General features: G+C 38.2%; 1 protein-coding gene across 2 annotated transcripts in view; it reads right to left on the minus strand.

Annotated features, from left to right (window-relative positions):
* The window catches only part of GUCY1A2 (guanylate cyclase 1 soluble subunit alpha 2), a 430,852-nt gene that overhangs the window by 39,867 nt on the left and 366,923 nt on the right, over positions 1–24,062 (minus strand). For both annotated transcript variants that reach the window (XM_060018020.1, XM_060018019.1), the window contains one exon: positions 18,710–18,864. In XM_060018020.1, the coding sequence (XP_059874003.1) occupies positions 18,710–18,864 (155 nt within the window). The remainder of the gene's footprint in view (positions 1–18,709; positions 18,865–24,062) is intronic.

Raw genomic sequence — 24,062 nt, forward strand, 5'->3', positions numbered from 1 at the left:
ACTATTTAAATATTTCAGGCAAAATGTATTTGGAATGAATTATTCAGAAAATTATTTCAATTTCTCATTATATCCAAATACTCCACTCTCTTACAGTTTATGATAATTATATAGTCTTGTTAAAAATAAATTGAATATAAACTCCTCTGAAGGAGGCAGGGGAATCAAGATGGCAGAGGTGTAGGATGTGGAATTCACATTCTCCCACAAAAACATTGAAAATACAGAGAACAGCTACTGAACGCTGACAGAAGACTTCAGGCATCCAAAAAGACAAGAAAACCTCCATGTAAATGGGTAGGACAAAAGGAAAAAGAAAAAGAAAGAATGGGGACAGGGTCTGTGCCCCAGGGAGGGAGCTGTGAAGGAGGAAAGGTTCCTGCACCCTGGAAAATCTCTCTACTGGTGGGGATATCAGCCTGGATGGAAGGGGAGTTTCGGAGCCTAAGAAGAGAGACAAGCAACAAGTTTGTGGAAGGCAAAATGGAGTGCCCTGCACTCCCCAACCTGAGACACTCCTCTGTCAGTGCAGGTGGGGGCTAGGTGTTGAAGCTCAGGATCCAGAGGTCAGATCCAGGGAGAGGACCAGGGTGAGATGTGCAGAAACAGCTTGAAGAGGCCAGGCTGTGGCAACTGAGGGTTTACTCTGAAGAAGGTTGGGCTTGCCAGAGAGGCAAGTTGCCATTATTAGGAGTCACATGAAGAGAGGGGTAGGACCACCATAAAAGTTTCTTTCCCTGTGAGCACTTCCAGGCAATAGGACACCACCTACAGGAGCTCCAGGGGCAGGTGTGAGTCACTGCCACCATCTTGGGCCCCAGAGGCAGGCACTAGCCACCTCTACCAGACCTGTGAGCTGATGCCAGGCCCTGCCCCTGTTGTCCCAGGAGAGTGCATATAGGTTCTGCCACTGGAAAATCTACCTGCAGTCACCAGGACCTGTCCCAGCTGTCCCAGAAGGGTATGGATAGCTCCCACCACTAAGAAATCAATGAGCAAGAGCCAGGACCTGCGCCTGCTGTCCCAGGAGTAAGTGGATAACATCTGCCCCTAGGAAATTCATGAGCAGGTGCCAGGACCTGCCCCCACTGTCCAAAGAAGGCAAGGGCTGCTGTAGCTGCACATTCCATATCAAGGGGATAACAGTCAGCACATGCTGAGGAAAGAGGCAGCAAACAACCAAACTAAAAGGAGCAGCCCCTCGATTCTGGAAAAGAGGGTGGAGTAGAAGGACCTAAGGTCATCTCCTCTCATGAAAACACCAAAATCAAAACTAACTGCTGAATGAATAACCATCAATGAAAATAACTGGAACCAACCAAAAAAGATATTTTACATTCAAAGACAAAGAAGAAGCCACAACAAGATGGCAGGAGGAGCACTTTCACAACATAATCAAATCCCATACCCACTGGGTGGGAGACCCATGAACTGGAAAAAAATCATATCACAGAGGTTCTCCCACAAAAATGAGAGTTCTGAGCCCCACATCAGGTTCCCCAGCATGAGGGTGTGGCAGTAGAAGGAGGAATACCCAAAGCATTTGGCTTTGAAGACCAGTGGGGGTGGAGTACAGGAGGGCCACAGGACTGGGGGAAACAGAGACTCCATTATTGGAGGGTGAATACAAGTTTTCACATACCTTGGGATCCAGCACAAAACAGTAACTTCATAGGATCCAGGGCTGAATCTACCTATGAGTCTTGGAGGGTCTCCTGGAGAGATGGGGGTTGGCTGTGTGTCACTTGGGGGGCAAGGACACTGGGGACAGAAACCCCAGAGAATAGTGATCATCATGAGCTCCCCAGGAGGTTGCCACTCTGGCATCAAGACTCAGCTCTACCCAGCAACCTACAGACTCCAGTGCTGGAATGTCCCAGGCCAAACAACCAGCAGGATAGGAACACAGACCCACCCATCAGCAGACAGGATGCCTGAAGCCATACTGAGCTCATAGCCACCTGTAAACCTGCTTCCTTGACACGGCCCTGCCCACCAGAGGGACAAGACCCAGATCCACCAACCTGAGGGCAGGCACCAGTCCCTCTCAACAGGAAGCCTGCACAAGCCTCAGAACCAACCTCACCTACCAGAGGGCAGACACAAGAAGCAGGAGAAACTATGACCCTCCAGCTAGCAGAAAGGAGACCACAAACACAGAAAGTTAGAGAAAATGAAATGGCAGAGAAATATGTTTCAGATGAAAGAACAAGAGAAAAACCACAAGAACAACTAAGTGAAGTGGAAATAGGCATCTATCAGAAAAGAATTTGGACTAATGATAGTAAAAATGCTGCAAGATCTTCGAAAACGAATGGAGGCACAGACTGAGAAGTTACAAGAGATGTTTAACAAAGAGGTAGGAGATTTAAAGAACAAACAAACAGATGAACAACTCAATAACTGGAATGAAAAATACACTAGAAGGAATCAATAGTAGAATAACTGAGGCAGAAGAATGAATAAGTGAGCTGAGAGACAGAATGGAGGAAATCACTGCCATGGAACAGAGTAAAGAAAAAAGAATGAAAAGAAATGAGGACAGTCTCAGAGACCTCTGGGACAACATTAAACACACCAACATTCATATTATAAGGGTTTCAGAAGAAGAAAAGAGAGAGAAAGAACTGGAGAAAATATTTGAAGAGATTATAACCAGAAATTTCCCTGACATGGGAAAGGGAAAACTCTCTCAAGACCAGGAAGTGCAGAGAGTACCATATAAGATAAATCCAAGGAGGAACATGCAGAGACATATTAATCAAACTGACAAAAATTAAAGACAGAGAAAAAATAGTAAAAGCAACAAGGAAAAGCAACAAATAACATACAAGGGAAGCCCCATAAGGTTATCTGCTGATTTTTCAGCAGAAACTCAGCAGGCCAGAAGGGAGTGGCATGATATATTTAAGGTGATAAAAGAGAAAAACCTACAATCAATAATACTCTCCCCAGCAAGGCTCTTGTTCAGATTCAAAGGAGAAATCAAAACTTTTACAGACGCAAAAGCTAAGAGAATTCAGCACACACACCACCACCACCACCACCCCCAAGCCAGCATTACAACAAATCCTAAAGAAACTTCTCTAGGCAGAAAAGAAAAGGGTACATATAGAGTTAAGAAAATTACAAATGGGGAAACTTACCAGTAGAGACAAACATAATGTAAAGGTAGGAATTCCTCCGCATACAAATATGATATCAAATCCAGCAACTATGAGAAGAGGAGAGTACAAATGCAGGATATTGGAAATGCAATGGAAACTAAGAGACCAGCAACCTAAAACAATCTGGTATATATACAGACTGCTATATCAAAACCTCATGGGAACCACCAACTAAAAATCTACAATAGATACACACACACAAAAAAGAAAAAGCAATTCAAACACATCATGAATGATAGACATCAAATCACAAGAGAAGAGAAAAAAAGATGAAGTGAAGAAAAAAGACCTTCAAAAAAGAATCCAAAACAATTAACAAAATGGCAATAAGAACATTCATACTGATAATTATCTTAAATGTAAATGGATTAAGTACTCTTATCAAAAGACATAGACTGGCGGAATGGATAAAAAACAAGACCTGTATATATGCTGTCTACAAGAGACTCACTTCAGATCTTAGGGACACATGCAGACTGAAATTGAGGGGATGGAGAAAGGTATTCTATGCAAATGGAAATCAAAAGAAAGCTGGAGTAGCAATACTCATATCAGAAAAAACAGACTGAAATAAAGAATGTTACAATAGACAAAGAAGGACACTACATAAAGATCAAGGGATCAAACTAAGAAGAAGATATAGCAATTGTAAATACATATGCACCCAACATAGGAGCACTTCAATATATAAGGCAAACATTAACAGCCATAAAGGAGGAATGGACAGTAATACGGCTGTAGTGGGGGACATTAATACCACAGTCTTATCAACGGACAGGTCATCCAGACAGAAAATGAATAAGGAAACACAAAATTTAAATGAGACATTAGACCAGATGGACTTAATTGATATTTACAGAACATTCAATCTGAAAGTAGCTGAATACACTTTCTTCTCAAGTGCATATGGAACATTCTCTAGGATAGATCATGTCTTGAGCCACAAATCAAGCCTTGGAAAGTTTAAGAAAGAAACTTTCAAAAACTGAAATCATACCAAGCATCTTTTCTGACCATAACGCTATGGGATTAGAAATCAATTGCAGAGAAAAAAACACAAGAAAACACAAACACATGGAGGCTAAATAATACGTTACTAAATAACCAATGGATCACTAAAGAAGAAGAAATTAAAAAATACCTAGAGACAAATGAAAATGAAAACATGATGATCCAAAACATAAGAGATGCAGCAAAAGCAGTTCTAAGAGGGAAGTTTATAGCAATAAAATCTTACCTCAAGAAACAAAAGAATTCTCAAATAAACAACCTAACCTAACATCTAAAGCAACTGTAGAAAGAATACAATCAAAACCCAAAGTTAGTAGAAGGAAAGAAGTCATAAAAATCAGAGCAGAAATAAATGAATAGAGATGAAGAAAACAATAACAAAGATCAATGAAACTAAAAGCTGGTTCTTTGAGAAGATAAACAAAATTGATAAACTTTTAGCCAGACTCATCAAGAAAAAGAGGGACAGGACTCAAATCAATAAAATTAGAAATTCAAAAGAAGAAGTTACAACTGACACCACAGAAATACAAAGGATCATAAGAGATTACTAAAAGTAACTATATGCTAATAAAATGGACAACCTAGAAGAAATGGACAAATTTTTAGAAAATACAACCTTCCAAGACTGAACCAGGAAGAAATGAACAGAAAATGAACAGACAAATCACAAGTACTAAAATTGAAACTATGATTAAAAATCTTCCAACAAACAAAAGTCCATGACCAGATGGCTTCACAGGTGAATTCTATCAAACATTTAGAGAACAGTTAACATCTATCCATCTGAAACTCTTCCAAAAAACTGCAGAGGGAAGAGCACTCCCAAACTCATTCTAGTAGGTCACCATAACCCTGATAAATAAAACCAGACAAAGACACACACACACGCACACACACACACACACACACACACACACAATAACAGGTCAATATCACTGATGAACATAGGTGCAAAAATTCTCAACAAAAATACTAGCAAGCTGAATCCAATATTACATTAAAAGGATCATATACAATGATCAAGTGGGATTTATTCCAGTGATGCAAGGATTCTTCAGAATGCACAAATCAGTCAGTGTGATACATCACATTAACAAACTGAAGAATAAAAACCATATGATCATCTCAAAGGATGCAGAAAAAGCTTTTGACAAAATTCAACACTGACTTATGATAAAAGTTCCCCAGAAAGTGGGAATAGAGGGAACTTACCTCAATGAATAAAGCCCATGTAAGACAAACCCACAGCCAACATCATTCTCATCACTGAAAAGTTGAAAACATTTCCTCTTAGATTAGGAACAAGGCAAGGATGCCCAGTGTCACCACTTTTATTCAACATATTTTGGAAGTCCTAGCCACAGCAATCAGAGAAGAAAAAGAAATAAAAGAAAACCAAATTGGAAAAGAAGATGTAAAAGTGTCACTGTTTGCAGGTGACATGATATTATATATAGAAAATACTAAAGATTTTATCAGAAAACTACTAGAGCTAATCAATGTATTTGGTAAAGTTGCAGAATACAAAATTAATACACAGAAATCACTTGCATTCCTATACACTAACAACAAAAGATCAGAAAGAGAAATTAAAGAAACAGTCCCATTTATCATTCCATAAAAAGAATAAAATACCTAGGAATAAAGCCATCTAAGGAGACAAAAGACTTCTACTCTGAAAAGTATAAGATGCTGATGAAAGAAATCAGAGATGACACAAACAGATGTTCTTCAATTGGAAGAATCAATATTGTCAAAAGGACTTAGTACTCAAGGCAATCTACAGATTCAATGCAATTCCTATCAAATTACGAATGGCATTTTTCATAGAAGGAGAGCAAAAAATATTTAAAATTTGTATTGAAACACAAAAGACCCTGAATAGCCAAATCAATCTTGAGAAAGAAAAGCAGAGCTGTAGGAATCAGACCCCCTGACTTCATTCTATACTACAAAACAACAGTAATCAAAACAATAACGTACTGAGGCTTCCCTGGTGGCGCAGTGGTTGAGAGTCCGCCTGCTGATGCAGGGGACACGGGTTCGTGTCCTGGTCTGGGAAGATCCCACATGCCGCAGAGCAGCTGGGCCCGTGAGCCATGGCCGCTGAGCCTGCACATCCGGAGCCTGTGCTCTGCAACAGGAGAGGCCACAACAGGGAGAGGCCCACGTACCGCAAAAAATAAAAAAATAAAAATATAACGTACTGGCACAAAAACAGAAATATCAATGAATGGGATAGGATAGAAAACCTAGAAATAAACTCACACACCTATTGTCAATTAATCTACAACAAGGAGGCTAGAATATACAGTGGAGAAAAAGACAGTCTGTTCAATAAGTGACACTGGGAAAACTGGAAAGCTACATATAAAAGAATGAAATTAGGAGGACTTGAGGAAGATGGCGGAAGAGTAAGACGCAGAGATCACCTTCCTCCAAACAGATACATCAGAAATACATCTACACGTGGAACTGCTCCTATAAAACACACATGGAATGCTGGCAGAAGACCTCAGAACTCCCAAAAGGCAAGAAACTCCTCACATACCTGGGTAGGGCAAAAGAAAAAAGAAAAAACAGAGACAAAAGAATAGGGATGGAATCTGCACCAGTGGGAGGGAGCTGTGAAGGAGGAAAGGTTTCCACACACTAGGAAGCCCCTTAGCAGGTGGAGGCAGTGGGTGGCATAGGGGGGAATCTTCGGAGCCATGGAGGAGAGCACAGCAACAGGGGCGTGGAGGGCAAAGCAGAGAGATTCCCACACAGAGGATCGGTGTGGACCAGCACTCACCAGAATGAGAGGCTTGTCTGCTCACATGCCGGGGCGGGTGGGGGCTGGGAGCTGAGGCTCAGGCTTCGGTCAGATCTCAGATCTCAGGGAGAGGACTGGGGCTGGTGGCGTGAATACAGCCTGAAGGGGTTAGTACACCATGGGTGGCTGGGAGGGAGTCCGGGAAAAAGTCTGGAGCTGCTGAAGAGGCAAGAGACTTTTTCTTCCCTCTTTGTTTCCTGGTGCATGAGGAGAGGGGATTAAGAGGGCTGCTTAAAGGAGCTCCAGAGATGGGCGTGAGCCGCGACTAACAATGCGGACCCCAGAGATGGGCATGAGACGCTAAGGCTGCTGCTGCCGCCACCAAGAACCCTGTGTGCGAGCACAGGTAACTATCCACACCTCCCCTCCCTGGAGCCTGTGCAGCCCACCACTGCCAGGGTCCCGTGATCCAGGGACAACTTCCCCGAGAGAATGCATGGTTCACCTCAGGCTGGTGCAACGTCATGCCGGCCTCTGCCGTCACAGGCTCGACCTGTATCCGTACCCCTCCCTCCCCTCGGCCTGTGTGAGCCAGAGCCCCCGAATCAGCTGCTCCTTTAACCCTGTCCTGTCTGAGCGAAGAACAGATGCCCTCAGGTGACTGACACGCAGAGGCAGGGACAAATCCAAAGCGGAACCTTGGGAGCTGTGCGAGCAAAGAAGAGAAAGGGAAATTTCTGCCAGCAGCCTCAGGAGCAGTGGATTAAATCTCCACAATCAACTTGATGTACCTTGCATCTGTGGAATACCTGAATAGACAATGAACATTCCAAACTGAGGAGGTGGACTTTGAGAGCAAGATGTATTATATTTTCCCCTTTTCCTCTTTTTCTGAGTGTGTACGTGTATGCTTCTGTGTGAGATTTTGTCTGTAAAGCTTTGCTTTCACCATTTGTCCTAGGTTTCTGTCCATCCCTTTTTTCTCTTTTAATTAAAATATTTTATTTTCTTAATAATAATTTTTTATTTTAATAACTTTTATTTTATCTTACTTTATTTTATTTTATCTTCTTTCTGTCTTTCTTTCTTTCCTTCTACTGTTTCTCCCTTTTATTCTGAGCTGTGTGGTTGAAAGGCTCCTGGTGCTCCAGCCAGGAGTCAGTGCTGTGCCTATGAGGTGGGAGAGCCAACTTCAGGACACTGGTCCACAAGAGACCTTCCAACACCACGTAATGTCAAATGGCAAAAATGTTGCAGAGATCTCCATCTCAACAGCAAGACCCAGCTTCACTCAACAAACAGCAAGGTACAGTGCTGGACACCCTCTGCCAAACAACTAGCAAGACAGGAACACAACACCACCTATTAGTAGACTGGCTACCTAAAATCATAATAAGGCCACAGACACCCTAAACCACACCACCAGACGTGGACCTGCCCACCAGAAAGACAAGATGCAGCCTCATCCACCAGAACACAGGCACCAGTCCCCTCCAGCAGGAAGCCTACAAAACCCACTGAGCCAACTTTAGCCACTGGGGACAGACACAAAAAACAATAGGAACTAGAAACCTGCAGCCTGCAAAGAGGAAACTCTAAACACAGTAAGATAAGCAAATTGAGAAGACAGAAAAACACACAGCAGATGAAGGAGCAAGGTAAAAACCCACCAGAGCTGAGAAACAAAGAGGAAATAGGCAGTCTACCTATAAAAGAATTCAGAATAATGATTGTAAAGATGATCCAAAATCTTGGAAATAGAATAGACAAAATGTAAGAATCATTTAACAAGGACCTAGAAGAACTAAAGAGGAAACAAGCAACAATGAACAACACAATAAATGAAATTAAAAATACTCTAGATGGGATCAATAGCAGAATAACTGAGGCAGAAGAATGGATAAGTGACCTGGAAGATAAAATAGTGCAAATAACTACTGCAGAGCAGAATAAAGAAAAAAGAATGAAAAGAACTGAGGACAGCCTGAGAGACCTCTCAGACAACATTAAACGCACCAACATTCGAATTACAGGGGTCCGAGAAGAAGAAGAGAAAAAGAAAGGGACTGGGAAAATATTTGAAGAGATTATAGTTGAAAACTTCCCTAATATGGGAAAGGAAATAGTTAATCAAGTCCAGGAAGCACAGAGAGGCCCATAAAGTATAAATCCAAAGAGAAACACTCTAAGACATATATTAATCAAACTATCAAAAATTAAATACAAAGAAAACATATTAAAAGCAGCAAGGGAAAAACAACAAATAATACACAAGGGAATCCCCATAAGGATAACATCTGAGCTTTCAGCAGAAACTCTGCAAGCCAGAAGGGAGTGGAGGACATATTTACAGTGATGAAGGAGAAAAACTTACAACCAAGATTAGTCTACCCAGAAAGAATCTCATTCCAGTTTGATGGAGAAATTAAAAACTCTACAGACAAGCAAGAGCTGAGAGAGTTCCGCACCATGAAACCAGCTTTACAACAAATGCTAAAGGAACTTCTCTAGGCAAGAAACACAAGAGAAGGAAAAGACCCACAATAACAAACAATTAAGAAAATGGGAATAGGAACATACATATCAATAATTACCTTAAAAGTAAATGGATTAAATGCTCCCACCAAAACAAACAGACTGGCTGAATGGATACAAAAACAAGACCCATATATGTGCTGTCTACAAGAGACCCACTTCAGACCTAGGGACACATACAGACTGAAAGTAAGGGGATGGAAAAAGATATTCCATGCAAATGGAAATCAAAAGAAAGCTGGAGTAGCAATTCTCCTTTCAGACAAAATAGACTTCAAAATAAAGACTATTACAAGAGACAAAGAAGGACACTGCATAATGATCAATGGATTGATCCAAGAAGATATAACAATTGTAAATATTTATGCACCCAACATAAGAACACCTCAATACATAAGGCAAATTCTAACAGTCATAAAATGGGAAATCCACAGTAACACAATAATAGTAGGGGATATTAACACCCCACTTTCAAAAATGAACAGATTATCCAAAATGAAAATAGATAGGGAAATACAAGCTTTAAATGATACATTAAACAAGATGGACTTAATTGATATTTATAGGACATTCCATCCAAAAACAACAGAATACACATTTTTCTCAAGTGCTCATGGAACATCCTCCAGGATAGATCATATCTTGGGTCAAAAATCAAGACTTGGTAAATTTAAGAAAATTGAAATCGTATCAAGTATCTTTTCCAACCACAACACTATGAGACTAGATATCAATTACAGGAAAAGATCTGTAAAAATACAAACACATGGAGCATAAACAATACACTACTTAATAACGAAGTGGTCACTGAAGAAATCAAAGAAGAAATAAAAAAATACCTAGAAACAAATGACAGTGGAGACACGATGACCAAAAACCTATGGGGTGCAGCAAAAGCAGTTCTAAGAGGGAAGTTTATAGCAATATGATCCTACCTTAAGAAACAGGAAACATCTCAAATAAACAACCTAATCTTGCACCTAAAGCAATTAGAGAAAGAAGAACAAAAATCTTCAGGGCTTCCCTGGTGGTGCAGTGGTTGAGAGTCTGCCTGCCGATGCAGGGGACATGGGTTTATCCCCAGTCTGGGAAGATCCCGGATGCCATGGAGCAGCTAGGGCCGTGAGCCATGGCCGCTGTGCCTACATGTCCGGAGCCTGTGCTCCGCAATGGGGGAGGCCACAACAGTGAGAGGCCTGTGTATTGCAAAAAAACATAAAAAATCAACAACAACAAAAAAACCAAAAAAAAAAAACCCCCCCAAAGTTAGCAGAAGGAAAGAAATCATAAAGATCAGATTAGAAATAAATGAAAAAGAAATGAAGGAAATGATAGCAAAGATCAATACAACTAAAAGCTGGTTCTTTGAGAAGATAAAAAAAATTGATAAACCATTAACCAAACTCATCAAGAAAAAAAGGAAGAAGACTCAAATCAATAGAATTAGAAATGAAAAAGGAGAAGGAAAAACTGACACTGCAGAAATACAAAGGATCAGGAGAGATTACTATGAGCAACTCTATGCCAATAAAATGGACAACCTGGAAGAAATGGACAAATTCTTAGAAAAGCACAACTGGCGAAGACCGAATCAGGAAGAAATAAAAAATATGAACAGACCAATCACAAGCACTGAAATTGAAACTGTGATTAAAAATCTTCCAACAAACAAAAGCCCAGGACCAGATGGCATCACAGGTGAATTCTATCAAACATTTAGAGAAGAGATGACACATATCCTTCTCAAACTCTTCCAAAATATAGCAGAGGGAACAACACTCCCAAACTCATTCTACAAAGCCATCATCACCCTGATACCAAAACCAGACAAAGATGTCACAAAGAAAGAAAACTACAGGCCAATAGCACTGATGAACATAGATGCAAAAATCCTCAACAAAACACTAGCAAACAGAATCCAAGAGCACATTAAAAGGATCATACACCATGATCAAGTGGGGTTTATCCCAGAAATGCAAGGATTCTTCAATATATGCAAATCATTCAACGTGATGCACCATATTAACAAATTGAAGGAGAAAAACCATGTCGTCATCTCAATAGATGCAGAGAAAGCTTTTGACAAAATTCAACACCCATTTATGATAAAAACCCTGCAGAAAGTAGACATAGAGGGAACTTTCCTCAACATAATAAAGGCCATATATGACAAACACACAGCCAACATCGTCTTCAATGGTGAAAAACTGAAACCACTTCCACTAAGATCAGGAACAAGACCAGGTTGCCCAGTCTCACCACTCTTATTCAACATAGTTTTGGAAGTTTTAGCCACAGCAATCAGAGAAGAAAAAGAAATAAAAGGAATCTAAATTGGAAAAGAAGAAGTAAAGCTGTCACTATTTGCAGATGACATGATACTATACATAGAGAATCCTAAAGATGCCACCAGAAAACTACTAGAGCTAATCAATGAATTTGGTAAAGTAGCAGAATACAAAATTAATGCACAGAAATCTCTGGCATTCTTATACACTAATGATGAAAAAGCTGAACGTAATATTAATAAAACACTCCCATTTACCATTGCAACAGAAAAAATAAAATATCTAGGAATAAACCTACCTAAGGAGACAAAAGACCTGTATGCAGAAAATTATAAGACACTGATGAAAGAAATTAAAGATGATACAAATAGATGGAGAGATATACGATGCTCTTGGATTGGAAGAATCAACATTGTGAAAATGACTCTACTACCCAAAACAATCTACAGATTCAATGCAATCCCTATCAAACTACCACTGGCATTTGTCACAGAACTAGAACAAAAAATTTCACAATTTGTATGGTAACACAAAAGACCCCGAATAGCCAAAGCAATCTTGAGAACGAAAAACGGAGCTGGAGGCATCAGGCTCCCTGACTTCAGACTATACTACAAAGCTACAGTAATCAAGACAGTATGGTACTGGCACAAAAACAGAAAGATAGATCAATGGAACAGGGTAGAAAGCCCAGAGATAAACCCACGCACATATGGTCACCTTATCTTTGATAAACGAGGCAAGAATATACAGTGGAGAAAAGACAGCCTCTTCAATAAATGGTGCAGGGAAAACTGGACAGGTACATGTAAAATATGAAATTAGAATACTCCCTAACACCATACACAAAAATAAACTCCAAATGGATTAAAGACCTAAATATAAGGCCAGACACTATCAAACTCTTAGAGAAAAACAGAGGTAGAACACTGTATGACATAAATCACAGCAAGATCCTTTTTGACCCACCTCCTAGAGAAATGGAAATAAAAACAAAAATAAACAAATGGGACCTAATGAAACTTAAAAGCCCTTGCACAGCAAAGGAAACCATAAACAAGACCAAAAGACAACCCTCAGAATGGGAGAAAATATTTGCAAATGAAGCAACTGACAAAGGATTAATCTCCAAAATTTACAAGCAGCTCATGCAGCTCAATAACAGAAAAACAAACAACCCAATCCAAAAATGGGCAGAAGACTTAAATAGACATTTCTCCAAAGAGGATATACAGATTGCCAACAAACACATGAAAGAATGCTCAACATCATTAATCATTAGAGAAATGCAAATCAAAACTACAATGAGATATCATTTCACACCAGTCAGAATGGCCATCATCAGAAAATCTAGAAATAATAAATGCTGGAGAGAGTGTGGAGATAAGAGAACCCTGTTGCACTGTTGGTGGGAATGTAAATTGGTGCAGCCACTATGCAGAACAATATGGAGGTTCCTTAAAAACTGCAAACATAACTACCATACGACCCAGCAATCCCACTACTGGGCATACACCCTGGAAAACCATAATTCAGAAAGAGTCATGTACCAAAATGTTCATTGCAGCTCTATTTACAATAACCAGGACATGGAAGCAACCTAAGTGTCCATCAAGAGATGAATGAATAAAGAAGTTTTGGCACATATACACAATGGAATATTACTCAGCCATAAAAAGAAACGAAATTGAGTTATTTGTAGTGAGCTGGATGGATCTAGAGTCTGTCATATGGAATAAAGTAAGTTGGAAAGAGAAAAAGAAATACCGTATGCTAGCACATATATATGGAATCTAGGGGATAAAAAAGGTCATGAAGAACCTAGGGGTAAGGTGGGAATTAAGCTGCAGACCTACTAGAGAATGGACTTGAGGATATGGGGAGGGGGATGGGTAAGCTGTGACGAAGTGAGAGAGTGGCATGGACATATATACACTACCAAACGTAAAATAGATAGCTAGTGGGAAGCAGCCACATGGCACATGGAGATCAGCTCGGTGCTTTGTGACCACCTATAGGTGTTGGATAGGGAGTGTGGGAGGGAGAGAGACACAAGAGGGAAGAGATATGGGAATATATGTATATGTATAACTGATTCACTTTGTTATGAAGCAGAAACTAACACACCATTGAAAATCAATTATACTCCAATATAGATGTTAAAAAAAATGAAATTAGAAAACTCCATAACATCATATACAAAAATGAACTCAAAATGGATTAAAGACTTTTAAATGTTATGCTAAATACTATAAAACTCTTAGGGAAGAACATAGGCACAACACTATTTAGCATGAATCACAGCAAGATCTTTTTTGACCCATCTCCTAGAGTAAGGGAAATAAAAACAAAAATAAACAAATGAGATCTAATGAAACGTAAAAGCTTCTGCACAGTAAAGGAAACCAGCAACAACAGAAAAAGACAACCCACAGAGGGAGAAAATATTTGCAAATGATATGACTGACAAGGGATTAGTCTCCAAAATATATAAACAGCTCATGCAGCTCTAGGTCAAAAAAAAACAAGCAACCCAATTAGAAAATGGGCAGAAGATCTAAACAGATAGCTGTCCAAAGAAGACATACAGATGGTCAAGGAGCATATGAAAAGATGCTCAACATCACTTATTATCAGAGAAATGCAAATCGAAACTACACTGAGGTATCATCTCCCAGCAGTCGAATGGCCATCATCAAAAAGTTTACAAACAATAAATGCTGGAGTGGGTGTGGAGAAAAGGGAACCCTCCTACACTGTTTGTGGGAATGTAAATTGGTACAACTACTATGGAGAACAGTATGGAGGTTCCTTACAAAACTTAAAATAGAACTACCATATGACCCAGCAATCTCACTCCTGGGCATATATCCAGAGAAAACCATAATCCAAAAGGATACAAGCACCCTAATATTCGTTGCAGCACATTTATAATTTCCAAGTCATGGAAGCAAACTAAATTTCCATTGACAGAGGAATGGATAAAGATGACATGGTACATATATACAATAGAATATTATTCAGCCATGAAAAATAATGTATTAATGCCATTTGCAGCAACATGGATGGACCTAGAGATTCTCATACTAGGTGAAGTATGTCACACAGAGAAAGAAAAATATTATATGGTATCACTTGTATGTGGAATCTAATTTAGAAAAAGATACAGCTGCATAGCACAGGGAGATCAGCTTGGTGGTTTGAGACCACCTAGAGGAGTAGGATAGGGAGGGTGGGAGGGAGAGACAAGAGGGAGTGGATATGGTGATATACGTATACATATGTCTGATTCACTTTGTTATTCAGCAGAAACTAATACAACATTGTAAAGCAATTATACTCCAATAAAGATGTTAAAAGAAAAAGATAAAAGTGAACTCATTTACAAAACAGAAACAGACTTATAGATATTGAAAACAAACTTATGGTTAACAAAGGGGAGACATGGCGCCGGTGGGATAAATCAGGAGCTTGGGATGAATACCTGCACACTGCTATATATAAGATGGATAACCAAATAAGACCTACTGTATAGCACAGGAAACCCTATTCAATACTCTTTGATAACCTATATTAGAAAAGAATCTAAAAAAGAATGATTATATTTATATGTATAGCTGAATCAGTTTGCTGTACAACTGAAACTAACACAACATTGTAAATCAACTATACTCCAATGAAATTAAAATATTAAAATAAAAATTTTTAGAAACCTGTCTGAAGATTTCAAAATAACCAGACAATATTGAACATTTTTCAGCATTTAATTCAGGAAAGAAAATTGGAAATTTCAAGCTCTTATGAGCGGAATACTCAGTTTAACTTCACAAATTCCTATTTGCTCTAAGAAAGTTCAATTTTATCTCCTCTTAGAGAATGTCCATGAAACATCCACCTGGCATTTCACTTTGAGTATCCTGGGAAAGGGAAGTATACTCTACACTTGTGGATTCATAAATCACTTGTGCTATGTGGAATAGAACAATTATACATAGCTGAAGTGTATAGATTGGTGTATATAAAACCAACAGAAACCACTTGGGCACGAACACATCCAGAATCTGAAAACCAAGTCACACTGAGATCATATACCTAAATTTAGTTTTCTAGAAGATTACCAGGAACCAAAGTACATTGTTTTTAATGGTATCCCAGATAAAAATGGATGTCAAAGGTCATTGAGTCCAATCACTCTTCTGAAGCATGGAAGACAAGTTGAAACAGCAAATGGTTTGGATTCCAGGGTCTCAGTAATTAGCTACATTTCCATCAAGGAAACGGGAATAAGATTACCTGATTTCAAGCACTGGATTGCTGCCCTTCTCACCTTCTAATCTATTCTCTCTACAACCTTGGAGATCTTTTTAAAGTACAAATCTGGTCAAGTCACTCGTCTGCTTAAAACTCTTCAATGTCTTTCTTTGCTCTTAGTGTTAAGTTGAAATCCCTTAACATGAATTACAGCTTCAGTTGGTCTGACTTCAGTCTATCTCTTCATCCTCATTTTAGTCCACTCCTCTTGTTGCTCTAAATACTCTCATCATGTCCTTTTGACCTCAGCACTAGTCTATTGTAATAAACTGTTTATTTGTATACATCTACCATCTGGTAGTCTCCTCTATGAAGGCAAAGATCATATTTATGTTGTTTATTGCTGTAACATTGGTGACTGTCATAGTGCTTGGAATATAGTAGGTACTCTACAAGTATTTGTTGAAAGAAGGGAAGGAGGGAGGAACACAGAAACAGTTGGAAGAAAAGTGTTATTTTTGAGGATAGACCAAACACAAAAATATTTTTATAAAGTATTATTAGAAATTATAAGATTTGGGACCAGTCAGAGAAAGTATCTTTTATAATCTACCCAGAAGGCAGTTCAATTTGTTCATCTATGTCTCCATTTGTGTTTTGGTGTGGGGGGGAGTTGGGGGGACAGATCATAACAGAACAAAATATTTCAATGCTCACAGTGTTTTAAATGATTCAATTCTTCAGACTTTATTGATCACTAAGGATAATTACAAACTCCCACCAATATGAAAAAGATTATTAAAACTCAAAGACAACACCCAAAGGCACAGACTCTGTGTTGCTTGTGGGGTTTCCTTTATTGGTCACATGTAGACAAAGCCAGCTATAGCAATGATATTTAAGCTCAGGGTATAACTCCTCACATGGTTGACCCATTCTTTACACATCATTTTTTTAAAATGGAGTTTCTATAAATCTACACTCACTTATACAAAGAGGAAACATATGTATTAGCTCCATGATGGGAAAAATCATAACCATGGTAGGAGTATGCAGGTGAGGTGGTTGATCTTCAGGAACTTTTCCTTACCCCATGGTCTAGAGAACAAAGTGCAGTGATCTAGAGCATTGATCTTGAGAAGCTTCCTAATTCCATTTAATATGGAAACCATTATCATATCATATGTATTATGCCCAGAATTGTGTTAGAAAAATTGGGAGAAATTTAAAAGAAGCAAAACCCTTATATAAAGACCCTAAAAATGACATGTAGTTCTTAAGCAACTTTATCTTGATTTCATATTTGTAATTTCTTCCCCTTTCTCATGTGGTCCTCAGGAATCTGGAAATACTTGTCTTTTATCTAAGAAACCTTAACTTCCCTCTGTATATATGTGGTATCAAAAGCTTCAAAGTGTCACCATTTTGTTTGTTATTATAAATCAACATTTATTATCTATGTATTTAAAGTTTCTGCTTCTGGGGTTTTTTGTTAGCCTGGGTTAACATGGTAGTCATGCTAATAAAAATATCCATGGTCACCATTTCTACTTTACAGTTTTACAATGTGATTTCTAAGTCATTTAAATCATGGAACTAATGAAATCGCTTGTACACCAAAGCTTAGCATTAGGCCAAAGTCTACCAAGTAGGAGATATTCATATTATTTTCTTAGTATAGAGATATTTATCTTATCAGTACATTTATTCATTAATCTGATAAATATTAATAGAGTGCTTATTATGTGCTAAACATTTTTTGGGTAAGTTTTGGAGATATAACCATGAGTCAAAAAGACTTGGCCTCTGCCCATATGGCACGTAATAGCTAATGCCTGGAGCTTGATATCTACCAGGCACAAAACAAGGATGACTTCAGCTGTCAAAATGTGTAGAGTTGTCAAATACAACCTTTAAGATAAATAGAGTTTGAAGTTTTACTCTGTATCTAGTATATATTTAACTTTAAAGAGTCCCTATTTATATTCATTATTTAGAAGAATAAAAAGAGACAATTACCTTTTCTATCTTATTCCTTTGATTTTTATAAACATTGAGAAACATTTTGAAAATGTTAAGATTTCTAGTGTGTTTCAGACCCTTAACATTTGCTCTCCTCTATTTTTTTAAATTTTTGGCTGCATTGGGTCTTTGTTGCTGTGCACGGGCTTTCTCTAGTTGTGGCGAGCGGGGGTTACTTTTCATTCAGGTGCACAGGCTTCTCATTGTGGTGGCTTCTCTTGTTGCGCAGCATGCACTCTAGGCGTGCGGGCTTCAGCAGTTGTGGCACGTGGGCTCAGTAGTTGTCGCACATGGGCTTAGTTGCTCCATGGCATGTGGGATCTTCCTGGATCAGGGCTCGAACGCATGTCCCTTGCACTGGCAGGTGGATTCTTAACCACTGTGCCACCAGGAAAAACCCTGCTTTCCTGTATTTTAAACAGGAATACCTAAGGAAGACAGAGACTGTGGGAAATGCAAACCTCCATTTACCTCTCAGTCAAGTCAGGTTTTCCATGTACTTTCTTAGGGTGCAAATTAAATTTTGTGACATAATTGCTATCTTTCAGACTGGATGGATCTACTCATATTATCTTAGATAATAACAGGATCAAGAAAAAAATAAGCGTCTCACAAGTGACAGGCTACTAGTATAACGCAATGCCAAAGACAGGGGGAGAAGGCCAAAGAACACTTACTGGTAAGTGGTTGGGCTGACATTGATGCGTCGAGGGTGACTTCCCGATTCGAATTTGCTTGCCAGAGTGACATTATTTCCAAACAGGCAATATCGCGGCATTCTTACCCCAACAACTCCAGCCAGCACAGAGCCTGAGTGAATGCCTATTCTCATCTAAAAAAGAAAACGAAAAGGATATATTTATGTTTTCATTTGGTATGCAATTATTTTAATAAGAGGTACTGCTGAACCATTAAACTCCTAGCTCCTCAAAGAAAGGGACTGGGGCCTTGGTCATTTTTGTGAGCCAAATATCTGGACTATTATATCAATAGTATCAATGAACAAGGATGGTGTGGAATAAATGAACAAATGGATTAATTATAAGAAAAAAACTACTTTTACTTTTCTATTGTAACACAATAAATCCAGTTGTGTTACAATTTAAATCAGGTTTTATTTGTACCTAGTATGCTCTAATAAATGGAAAATGTATTATTCTCCCTCCAGTTATTCTAACAGAAAACCCTATTTTTTCCTTCATAGCATTAAACACAATTGTAAAATAAATAATTATATTTCTGTTTATCTGTTAATTTAAAATATTTTTTCTCTCTGTTTATTTTAGATCACTTCTATTTCCAAATTTACTAATCTTTTCTTTTGTAATGCCTTATATTTAGCTAATCACATCCAGAGTATTTTTCTTCTTAGATATAGTGATTTTCCTTTCTCAAAGTTCAATTTGAACTTTTTTTTTAATCTTTCAGGTATCAAATTAACTTTTGAATATATGGAATACAATTAAAATAACTGTTTTAATATTTTTTTTACATCTTTATTGGAGTATAATTGCTTTACAATGGTGTGCTAGTTTCTGCTTTATAACAAAGTGAATCAGTTATACATATACATATGTTCCCATATCTCTACCCTCTTGCGTCTCCCTCCCTCCCACCCTCCCTATCCCACCCCTCTAGGTGGTCACAAAGCACCGAGCTGATCTCCATGAGCTATGCAGCTGCTTCCCACTAGCTATCTATTTTACGTTTGGTAGTGGGTATATGTCCAGAACACTCTCTCGCTTTGTCACAGCTTACCCTTCCTCCTCCCCATATCCTCAAGTCCATTCTCTAGTAGGTCTGTGTCTTTATTCCTGTCTTACCCCTAGGTTCTTCGTGACATTTTTTTCCCTTAAATTCCATATATATGTGTTAGCATATGGTATTTGTCTTTCTCTTTCTGACTTACTTCACTCCGTATGACAGACTTTAGGTCCATCCACCTCATTACAAATAGCTCAATTTTGTTTCTTTTTATGGCTGAGTAATATTACATTGTGTATATGTGCCACATCTTCTTTATCCATTCATCCAATGACGGACACTTAGGTTGTTTCCATCTCCGGGCTATTGTAAATAGAGCTGCAATGAATATTTTGGTACATGACTCTTTCTGAATTATGGTTTTCTCAGAGTATATACCCAGCAGTGGGATTGCTGGGTCATATAGTATTTCTATTTGTAGTGTTTTAAGGAACCTCCATACGTTCTCCAAAGTGGCTGTACCAATTCACATTACCACCAGCAGTGCAAGAGTGTTCCCTTTGCTCCACACCCTCTCCAGCATTTATTGTTTCTAGATTTTTTGATGATGGTCATTCTGACTGGTGTGAGATGATATCTCATTGTAGTTTTGATTTGCATTTCTCTAATGATTAATGATGTTGAGCATTCTTTCATGTGTTTGTTGGTAGTCTGTATATCTTCTTTGGAGAAATGTCTATTTAGGTCTTCTGTCCATTTTTGGATTGGGTTGTTTGTTTTTTTGTTATTGAGCTGCATGAGCTGCTTGTAAATTTGGGAAATTAATCCTTTGTCAGTTGCTTCATTTGCAAATATTTTCTCCCATTCTGATGGTTGTCATTTTGTCTTGTTTATGGTTTCCTTTGCTGTGCAAAACCTTTGAAGTTTCACTAGGTCCCATCTGTTTATTTTTATTTTCACTTCTCTAGGAGGTGGGTCAAAAAGCATCTTGCTGTGATTTATATCATAGAGTGTTCTGCCTAAGTTTTCCTCTAAGAGTTTGATAGTTTCCGGCCTTACATTTAGGTCTTTAATCCATTTTGAGCTTATTTTTTTGTATGGGGTTAGGGAGTGATCTAATCTTATACTTTTACATGTACCTGTCCAGTTTTCCCAGCACCACTTATTGAAGAGGCTGTCCTTTCTCCACTGTACATTCCTGCCTCCTTTACCAAAGATAAGGTGACCATATGTGTGTGGGTTTATCTCTGGGCTTTCTCTCCTGTTCCATTGATCTATCTTTCTGTTTTTGTGCCAGTACCATACTGTCTTGATTACTGTAGCTTTGTAGTATAGTCTGAAGTCAGGGAGCCTGATGCCTCCAGCTCCATTTTTCGTTCTCAAGATTGCTTTGGCTATTCGGGGTCTTTTGTGTTACCATACAAATTGTGAAATTTTTTGTTCTAGTTCTGTGACAAATGCCAGTGGTAGTTTGATAGGGATTGCAATGAATCTGTAGATTGTTTTGGGTAGTAGAGTCATTTTCACTATGTTGATTCTTCCAATCCAAGAACATGGTATATCTCTCCATCTATTTGTATCATCTTTAATTTCTTTCATCAGTGTCTTATAATTTTCTGCATACAGGTCTTTTGTCTCCTTAGGTAGGTTTATTCCTAGATATTTTATTCTTTTTCTTGCAATGGTAAATGGGAGTGTTTTCTTGATTTCACTTTCAGATTTTTCATCATTAGTATATAGGAATACCAGGGATTTCTGTGCATTAGTTTTGTATCCTGCTACTTTACCAAATTCATTGATTAGCTCTAGTAGTTTTCTGGTAGCATCTTTAGGATTCTCTATATATAGTATCATGTCATCTGCAAACAGTGACAGCTTTGCTTCTTCTTTTCCGATTTGGATTCCTTTTATTTCCTTTTCTTCTCTGATTGTGGTGGCTAAAACTTCCAAAACTATGTTGAATAAGAGTGGTGAGACTGGGCAACCTTGTCTTGTTCCTGATCTTAGTGGAAATGCTTTCAGTTTTTCACCATTGAAGATGATGTTGGCTGTGTGTTTGTCATATATGGCCTTTATTATGTTGAGGAAAGTTCCCTCTATGCCTAATTTCAGCAGGGTTTTTATCATAAATGGGTGTTGAATTTTGTCAAAAGCTTTTTCTGCATATATTGAGATGATCATATGGTTTCTCTCCTTCAATTTGTCAATATGGTTTATCACACTGATAGAATTGCGTATATTGAAGAATCCTTGCATTCCTGGAATAAACCCCACTTGATCATGGTGTATGATCCGTTTAATGTGCTGTTGGATTCTGTTTGCTAGTATTTTGTTGAGCATTTTTGCATCTATGTTCATCAGTGATATTGGCCTGTAGTTTTCTTTCTTTGGGACATCTTTGTCTGGTTTTGGTATCAAGGTAATGGTGATCTCATAGAAGGAATTGGGAGTGTTGTTCCCTCTGCTATATTTCGGAAGAGTTTGAGATGGATAGGTCTTAGCTCTTCTCTAAATGTTTGATAGAATTCGCCTGTGAAGCCATCTGGTCTTGGGCTTTTGTTTGTTGGAAGATTTTTAATCACAGTTTCAATTTCAGTGCTTGTGATTGGTCTGTTCGTATTTTCTATTACTTCCTGATTCAGTCTTGGCAGGTTGTGCATTTCTAAGAATTTGTCCCTTTCTTCCAGATTGTCCATTTTATTGGCATAGAGTTGCTTGTAGTAATCTCTCATGATCTTTTGTATTTCTGCAGTGTCAGTTGTTACTTCTCCTTTTTCATTTCTAATTCTATTGATTTGGGTCTTCTCCCTTTTTTTCCTGATGAGTCTGTCTAATGGTTTATCTATTTGTTTTTCTTCTCAAAGAACCAGCTTTTAGTTTTATTGATCTTTGCTATTGTTTCCTTCATTTCTTTTTCATTTATTTCTGATCTGATCTTTATGATTTCTTTCCTTCTGTTAACTTTGGGGTTTTTTTATTCTTCTTTCTCTAATTGCTTGAGGTGTAATGTTAGGTTGTTTATTCGAGATGTTTCCTGCTTCTTAACTTGGGTTTGTATTGCTATAAACTTCCCTCTTAGAACTGCTTTTTCTGCATCCCATAGGTTTTGGGTTGTTTTGTCTCCATTGTCATTTGTTTCTAGGTATTTTTTATTTCCTCTTTGATTTCTTCAGTGATCACTTCGTTATTAATAGTGTATTCTTTAGCCTCCATGTGTTTGTATTTTTTACAGATCTTTTCCTGTAATTGATATCTAGTCTCATAGCATTGTGGTCGGAAAATATACATGATACAATTGCAATTTTCTTAAATTTATGAAGGCTTGATTTGTGACCCAAGATATGATCTATCCTGCAGAATGTTCCATGAGCACTTGAAAAAAATGTGTATTCTGTTGTTTTTGGATGAAATGTCCTATAAATATCAATTAAGTCCATCTTGTGAAATGTATCATTTAAAGCTTGTGTTTCCTTATTTATTTTCATTTTGGATAATCTGTCCATTGGTGAAAGTAGGGTGTTAAAGTCCCCTACTATGAATGTGTTACTGTTGATTTCCCCTTTTATAGCTGTTAGTATTTGCCTTATGTATTGAGGTGCTCCTATGTTGGGTGCATAAATGTTTACAATTGTTATATCTTCTTGGATTGTTCCCTTGATCATTATGTAGTGTCCTTCTTTGTCTCCTCTAATAGTCTTTATTTTAAAGTCTATTTTGTTTGATATGAGAATTGCTACTCCAGCTTTCTTTTGGTTTCCATTTGCATGGAATATCTTTCTTCATTCCCTCGCCTTCAGTCTGTATGTGTCCCTAGGTCTGAAGTGGGTCTCTCGTAGACAGCATATATATGGGTCTTGATTTTGTTTCCATTCAGCCAGTCTGTGTCTTTTAGTGGGAGCATTTAATCCATTTACCTTTAAGGTAATTATCTATATGTATGTTCCTATTCCCATTTTCTTAATTGTTTTGGGTTTGTTTTTGTAGGTCTTTTCCTTCTCTTGTGTTTCTTGCCCAGAGAAGGTCCTTTAGCATTTGTTGTAAAGCTTCTTTGATGGTGCTGAACTCTCTCAGCTTTGCTTGTCTGTAAAGTTTTTAATTTCTCCATCAAATCTGAATGAGATACTTGCTGGGTAGAGTGATCTTGGTTGTAGGTTTTTCTCCTTCATCATTTTAAATATGTCCTGCCAGTCCCCTCTGGCTTGCAGAGTTTCTGCTGAAAGATCAGCTGTTAACCTTATGGGGATTCCCTTGTGTGTTATTTGTTGTTTTTCCCTTGCTGCTTTTAATGTTTTCTTTGTATTTAATTTTTGACAGTTTGATCAATAT

Source organism: Delphinus delphis, chromosome 8 (assembly GCF_949987515.2).
Source record: "Delphinus delphis chromosome 8, mDelDel1.2, whole genome shotgun sequence".
In the NCBI taxonomy this organism is placed as follows: domain Eukaryota; kingdom Metazoa; phylum Chordata; class Mammalia; order Artiodactyla; family Delphinidae; genus Delphinus; species Delphinus delphis.